Raw genomic sequence first — 7,737 nt, 5'->3', positions numbered from 1 at the left:
GGGGTTATACAATCTTGGAGCCACACAAGTTTGAAAAATACACACACATCAATCCATCTTCATCACTATCGATCCATCCATCATACACCCATCACCAATTAACCATCATCATTATTGGATCATCTCATCATCATCCTAATCATTATCACTCCGTTACCAGACCAATCATTATCATAATCATCATCTCATTATCACCATTATCATAACCCTAATTTCCCACCAACCATTCCAAGATTCAAGATCCAAGATTCATGGCTCGTTCTTCAAATTCAACATTCGGTGACCAAGTCTTGCGTACTATGAGCGACTAGTCTCCTAGGGTTTCACCCCAGTAGATTTTGTAAGATTCTAGGGTTTTAACAATTGTTTTGAGATTTAATTTGTGACTAGTTGTGTTTAAACATTTGAAGTTTATATTAATTGTCTTATATTTGTGTTGAATTCATAAATTATTGAATGAGTTATGAAATTTGACTTTGTGAAATGGATGCATACAATTATGCTTTGATATAGACTATGGTTTACATGTTCTTGGTAATAAAGTGCATTTTTGTCTGTTCATTGTTACATTGATAGCAATCGGTACCTAAGCCTCGTAACACTAAACCCGTTAATAACCAAGTGCAACTAAATTATTATTCCGAATTATTGGTTTTGAATCAAGTAATCAGGTTTTGCAATAATAATCAATAAACCATTTTTCGTAGTTAATAGTAACTTTTTCGGTCTAAACCGATACTCTTTCAAACCAAACAATAAAAAAGAAATACAAAACAAGCTTCATAAAGTGTTCCAAAATAATAATCATTCGAATTCTGACACGGACTATAAACTCTTCATGGTTCGACACCCTGACTGCCACTAACTATCTGTTTGAGGTAATTAGGACTTATAAATCTTATCTTTGACCAGAGCGCGACACTTTGATCATAAAGTCGGTTAACCGTGGGTTCGATTAATTGAAAGTATTAATCATAACCATAATTGATGGTCGATTAACCATTAGTTATGGATCGATTTCCATTAATTATCCAATGATATATAAAACTTGTAAAATACAAACTCATAAATATAAAACATGTAAAATAATATAGATATCAGATGCAAATTATACTTATAGTTAAGAGAGAGGATAATGTGAAAACTACTTAAATGTGAGAAAACTAAAAAACTCACTCAAAACCACTAAAAATGAAGAGGATGTGACTTTTAATGGGGGGAGGGGGCAAAATTGGAAAAAAATAGAACTTTTCAAACACTTCTATCTTCTTCGTATGTTATTATTTAAAAAAAACAAATTTGCGTCATAAGATCACAATTTTTCTTATTTTTCATTCGAGTATATTCGAGCATATTTTATCAACACAAACAAAAGATTTAATGTGTCATCTTTTTTTTCAATACTACTATTATAGTAGTGCACATGTGCACATAACATGTAATTTAGCCTTAAGGTTTAAGCGTTGGATTTACTTTAGCTTTTAGGGTTAGGTATTGGGGGGGGGGTAGGTTTCAGGTTTAGTTTTTAGGTGGGGTGGGTTTTTTTTTTCGGGGGGGGGGGGGGGGGAGCGGTTTAGGTTTTTTATTTTTGTGGGGGGGGGGGGTGGGGGTTTAGTATTTTCGTAATGTTCCACATGTATAGTAATAAAATATTAGTATTGAAAAAAATTACGACACCAATATGCTCGAATATACTCGAATGAAAGATAAAAAATTTATGATCCTATGGTGTCATATTTAAAAAAAAAATGATAACATATTGAAAAATTTGAAGTTTAAAAAATATTTTTTTTTCAGTTTTACCCCTACTTCTTTAAAGTCTCGTTAAGATAAATTTTCTCATGGTATATCCTTTGTAGTTAAATCATCAACTATGCAAAATTATATAAATATAAATCACGTTTTATAGACTTATATAGGGGCTGCTGGAATGAGAACCATCTCGAGTTGTAAGAACCGCGAGAACTACACCCCACGGATGGGCGTTCACCATGATTTTTTTTTACAACTAGATGTGTGTATTATAAACACAGCCGTAAAAAAAAAATTTTTAAACGCCGCGGCCAAGGGGGTAGTTTTTTACACCACAAGTTTAGTGTTTTTAATTTTTTTTCTTTTTTCTTTTTTTTTCACCAAACTTGTGGTGTAAAAAACTACCCCCTCGGCCGCGGCGTTTAAAATTTTTTTTTACGGCTGTGTTTATAATACACACATCTAGTTGTAAAAAAAAAAAAAATCTTGGTGAACGCCCACCTGTGGGGTGTAATTCTCGCGATTCTTACAACTCGGGGTGGTTTTCATTCTAGCGGCTCCCTTATATTATATTTATAGATAAACCATCAACTATACATTAAACAAGGATTGATTAGTTTCGTATCACAAATTTGACCAAAACGTAAGGGTGAAAAATGTAACTCTCTCTTCCTAGATAATAATAACTCTATGCTCTCTCCCCTGTCCACTTCACAACGAAACCGATGGATGACATCTGGAACGACATCGGTAGCCTCCAATCTCCGACCACCAATTTCTTTCCTCCGGTACACCGGCCGCCGGTAGACGCCACCACCTTCCTCCCTCCGTCACCCTCCACCCCCACCATGTTAACCCTCCTCACCCCTACTAACTCCGCCCATGAAGATCCCAACAAGAGACCAAAACCTAACCCACCACCACCACCCCCGGCCACTTCTCCGCCCGTACACTCTGAAAAGTTCCGGCGACTGATGAAGAACCGAGAGTCAGCCGCTCGATCACGAGCCAGAAAACAGGTTTCCCGTTTCCTCTTGGTCTCAAGATCTGTAAAACTGTCACCGCAACTCACACTCTCTTTATTCACTACGTATATTGAACACTCACTATTTAAAAAGTAAAAAAAAAAAAATTAACATCTTAGTACACTCACTTAAAAAGTAAATTTTATGGTACCTTTAGACTGTCTTGCTACAAGGTGTTCTTATAGTAAAATAAAATTTTGTTGTGTGATAACATTATTTCAAACATTGACTTATATATTTATATAATTCTTTGTTTGTATGACGACATTTTAAGTAGATTTTGATATAATTATTTTGTTTTAACAAGGTTGTTTTTTATGATAAAAAAAAAAACTCAACTTATCTTGTCAAATATAATTTTTGTTTTACAAGCTTTTTTGTTATCTTGTAAATTAGAAGATCTAGGGATGGTTAGTAGTCAAAAGAGTTTGGTTTAAACCCTGACTTTTAAAAAAATGTTATATGTTAATTAATAAGTACGTATTAAAATGACTAGTGGGTTTTTCTTTTCTACATTATCTTTGTATTTTGTTATTTATGTGTATTAATTTCGTCATTTTATCAAAATTTTTGTTTATAAAAAAATGATTTACAGGCTCGTGCATATCAGTTGGAGCAAGAAGTAACGCGATTAGCAAAGGAAAATGCTAAGCTCAAAAGGCTGCAAAAAGAAGTAAAGAAAATTATTCTATTATTTTGTCATCGACCAATATTATATTTTTCTTTAAAAGTTTCGTCATCGACCAATATTATAATTTTCTTAAAATGTATGAAAAGAAATTTAAAACTATAAAACCTTTATTTTAAAGAAATCATTTTTTTTCGTTAAATGTTATATTAAAATTTAATCATCTTTGCCTTTTTAAAGAAATAATTTTTTTGTTAAATGTTTTTAAAACCATAAAACCTTTATTTTAAAGAAATCGTTTTTTTTTCGTGAAATATTATATTAAAATTTAATCAACTTTACTTTTTTAAAGAAATCTTTTTTTTTTCGTTAAATGTTATATTAAAATTTAATCAACTTTACTTTTTATGGCATTTGAATAATTTTTCTATTTCTGGCATTTAATAGCATTATATATGTCGGATACCTGAAGCACTAGTATTAAAATGTTTGGGTATAATAATGGACGGTGGTCCATGGCTTTATAGCCTAGTGGTATTCTAAGGGTGGGATAAAGTTTTGAGACTAAAAGGTTTTGGGTTCGATTCTCACAAGAGGGGTTTTTTTCTCATATTTATTAGGTTTTCTCCTGAATTTATATATATTCATTATTGCCTAGTGGAGATGAATGTGATCGGATGGTTCCACTAACGCCACGATGATACTCCAATTCCAGTGATCCAAATGTGCCGTTAAAAAAAAACACAGTGGATGGTGGTCCTCTTGGAAATATATTCTTTTTCTACTTTTATCAATTATAAAAATTAATAAAAAAATATAAATGCACCAATCAAGCCTTTATTTATTTACAACACTTCTTTAACATGGTTAATGTAGGGTTAGATTCATTTGTGAATAACCCCTTTAAGGGTGAACTGTGTGAACTAATTCTAGCCTTTGATTATAACAATACACAAGTGTAAATCAATGGTCATGATTTAATCAGGAATTGATGATGAAAATACACTACTGTATTTTACAATTTAATGATGTAAATCAATGTCAGGATTTGTTCACTCAATTCACAAATACACTAATGTTCACTCTAAAATTCCACCCGGTTAATGTAATTATTCTTTTGATGATTACAAAAATATATTAATGAAATTGATTTGTTCGTGTCATCCTTTAATTTTGATTGTTATTTGGCATTTTTGAACAGTTATATAAAGCTAATTTTTTTTAATATATGTTTGATAAAAGTTGTAAACATTTGTTGGTATCATTAAGGACAAAAGGTAGAGTGAGAGAGAGAGGAGACACTGTTGACTATATAGCTTATTTTGGGTACAACACAATTGGCTTATTTTAATTACCAACAAAAGGTGGGGTTAGGGTAGTTGGGTACTTAACATAAATTTCACCCATAAATAAAATGAAATAAAATTAGTATGTACCCTCCAAAACTTTAAGATGATACATAAATATAAAGAGTAAATACATATCATAATTTCATCTATGTAAATACGCTTAAGATAAATTTTTTTTATTGTTTTGTTAATCTTTTAGTTGTATTAGTTGCAGGCAAATGTTTCCGAAGTTCCAAAAGAATCTAGACTTCACAAAAGCAAAAGTGCCCCATTTTGAGAAGTGCTTCTTCTAAAGATTTGGGTAGCTTTTTAGGGGTAGTATAAGGAAATGACTGTTTTGGCCTTTGGGTCTGTGGTTGATGTATATGGAGACATGTATGTCCATATTTGGTACTTTTACTATGTTTCTCCTATCCATAATGGACTATGTATAATTACCTATTTTGCTTTTTCACCCTTCAACTATGAGGATGTCGGCTAGTGAATCAATCTATACTTTGTTTACTTTGGATTTTGTTAAATGACGTCGTTTTGCGTCTTTGTTTAATTTTTTAGTAACTAGCATAATTTCTCTTGATACATTGTTTTTATAGAAATGCACTAATATGGTATTTTATACTACAGTTTATTTTCCTAACTATTGGGTTATTATCGGCGCTTCGCAATGGGTTCGAAACTTAAATAAAAATAAGTAAATCATGAATGTTATGGAAAAAAACCACGCCGTGACGGTATATTTGAATCTCACGGAAAAAGTTACATCATTGTATAGGAAAACCAAGTTATTCTAAAAAAATTTACCTGAAACGTATTTAAAAATAAACACAACGGCCGCACATTACAGCAGGTTTAAACTTAGATAAAAAACACGTCGCAAGGATGTATATAGAGATGAGCGCCGGACAGTTTAAAAACAGAATGGTTTAAAAAAAGTTTAAAACAATCGGTCGTATTAAAAACAACGTTATGAAAATTCACGTCGAAACATTGATAAAAAATAACACATGTGAAGCGTTGATATACAAAAAGAGACCCATAAAACTCAATTAACAGAAAATTCATAAAAAAAAACTCAAAATGATAACTTTATTAAAGTTAGGGGTTATAGTGTAAATTATTGAAGACAAAGGAAAAAAAACAACCAACTAAACTGCATGAGTGTAAACAAAAATTAAACTTAAGTGTAGGAGATAAAATAAATTTATTAAACTTGAAGGGCTATATGAAATAAATAAATAAATATTAAAGATTAGGGGTGTAATAGAAAATAAAATAGAAAAAGATTAAAAAAATCACGAAACCTATACAATTAGAAACATGTGACTCGTATACCACCAATTCACCCGGAATGAAACACAAAGGTTTTGTTGAAATTCCGTTGTCACAGACATAATATCTTCCGATAATTCCAACCATGATCACCATGTAGGTCAACCTGACCGAAACAAGCGCAAGAACAAAGACCATATTAATTAGCCTGGTCTCCTGCAAGCAACCTATCGTTCACAAACCCAACAACCCAGTGGAAATAACGGGGATACATACCAATAAACCGTACCCAATGACGACCACACCATCGCAGCCCCATTGCTCGGCCTAAGGAAGGCTAATTATGAACAACTCGACAACCCAAAAACCCACGTACCTCACAGGAGTGCAAAAGGAGACTCAGTATACCACCCAACAAAGTCGGATAAGGACTTGTTTCCTCTTCTTCATCACAAACCTAAGTCTTTGATCTTTGGTGATAACTCCCATCTTATTGTAAAAAAAAAAAACCTTAACAACCTATGACAAAAATAAACATTATTTTATATAAAGCCATTATAAAATTAGGGACTACATATTCCAACACCCAACAATCGATTCACAGAATGACCTGTACGACGTGTAGAACCCTTTATGTGTCGTATAGGATTTATGTTGATTCCCACGCTAGACCATTTGGTCAAACCTAGTACGCAGTCACATCAGCCTTATATACGCCATATAGCCCCAATACGTGGCGTATATAAGACTGGTTTGACTATGATACGATGTTGTCTAGGCACGTGAATAAAAGGCATGCGACGCGTATAGGTCTATACGCGGTGTATACGTTTAAAATGCACTTTATAAATAGTTGCATGCAGACGGTTCTTCCATTCAAATCCCTTCATTTTTTATTCCTCCTTCGTTGTTTGATCAACTGTCAGTTTCATTATTCATTCAACACTTTACAAATGTTGTCGTTTTGGGACGACAACTATTTCTTTGGGCAATATTCTAACGAGTCATGGATGCCTGAAACCGATCTGGTAACTTTTATTAACTTAAATTCCTTAATGTTTTGATTATTAAATATTTATCATACCGTTGTTATTGGAAGAATCTGGAGTTCCTGATTCTAACACGGAGGAGAGGGTTGTGTCTATCGTTCATTTTGGTCAAAACAGATTGTTGCTAGATTTGAACAAACCTCCCCCTGTTGATGAACCATATTATCTGGCACAACAAGGGTATCCAGATTCGGACACATGTGTCAATCTTTTTACATGCAACAAGACTATCCGGATGGCGGAGGATACAGTGGTTAGCCACCGAATACACCATTGTATCATGATGAGCAACACCTTAACCTAGGCAATCCGTATAAACTAACAATGTTTTGAAAACCTTTGTTTGTTTAGACACGTTTGTGAGTGATTATCCAAATGACCATATATGTATTCTAGCAACATATATACATGTATCCTTGTTTGTATAATGTGCGGGGCCTAGCCCCTTGTATAACTTCATGTCCCACACGATTATTTCGTTTAGGGTAAATAATATATTTTTATTGTCCAAAAATATATTCTTGTATCATGTACCATTGTTTCACTAGATCCATGGTTAATCGATATATATTTATCCTTAAATATAAATATATCTTTCCAAGTTTGATATTTTGTTAAAAATAATATTTTTAACATTGTCCTTGTAGGGTGTCCTTGTATATGTA

The 7,737-nt window shown here is 32.7% G+C and overlaps 1 protein-coding gene across 2 annotated transcripts; it reads left to right on the top strand.

The window, feature by feature from the left end:
- The first annotated feature begins 2,415 nt into the window (after positions 1 to 2,415).
- LOC110939030 (bZIP transcription factor 27-like) lies at positions 2,416 to 5,225 on the top strand. Of its 2 annotated transcripts, XM_022180936.2 has the most exons (3): positions 2,416 to 2,771; positions 3,373 to 3,450; positions 4,963 to 5,225. In XM_022180936.2, the coding sequence occupies exons 1-3, from the start codon at positions 2,478 to 2,480 to the stop codon at positions 5,029 to 5,031; spliced, it is 441 nt and encodes a 146-aa protein (XP_022036628.1). In that variant the 5' UTR covers positions 2,416 to 2,477; the 3' UTR covers positions 5,032 to 5,225. The 2 variants fall into 2 exon arrangements, with proteins under 2 accessions (XP_022036628.1, XP_022036629.1); XM_022180937.2 differs by lacking the exon at positions 3,373 to 3,450.
- Positions 5,226 to 7,737: the final 2,512 nt, after the last annotated feature.

This window comes from Helianthus annuus, chromosome 5, assembly GCF_002127325.2.
Source record: "Helianthus annuus cultivar XRQ/B chromosome 5, HanXRQr2.0-SUNRISE, whole genome shotgun sequence".
Lineage (NCBI taxonomy): Eukaryota > Viridiplantae > Streptophyta > Magnoliopsida > Asterales > Asteraceae > Helianthus > Helianthus annuus.
The sequence above is the reverse complement of the archived record's forward strand: the minus strand, read 5'-3'. Positions and strand labels throughout refer to the sequence as shown.

Bases quoted from the DNA above. Each gene is read 5' to 3' on its own strand.
- LOC110939030 (XM_022180936.2), top strand. From the start codon at position 2,478: ATGGATGACATCTGGAACGACATCGGTAGCCTCCAATCTCCGACCACC. The intron at 2,772-3,372 runs GTTTCCCGTTTC...AATGATTTACAG, and splicing joins GATCACGAGCCAGAAAACAG to GCTCGTGCATATCAGTTGGA. The intron at 3,451-4,962 runs GTAAAGAAAATT...TAGTTGTATTAG, and splicing joins TCAAAAGGCTGCAAAAAGAA to TTGCAGGCAAATGTTTCCGA.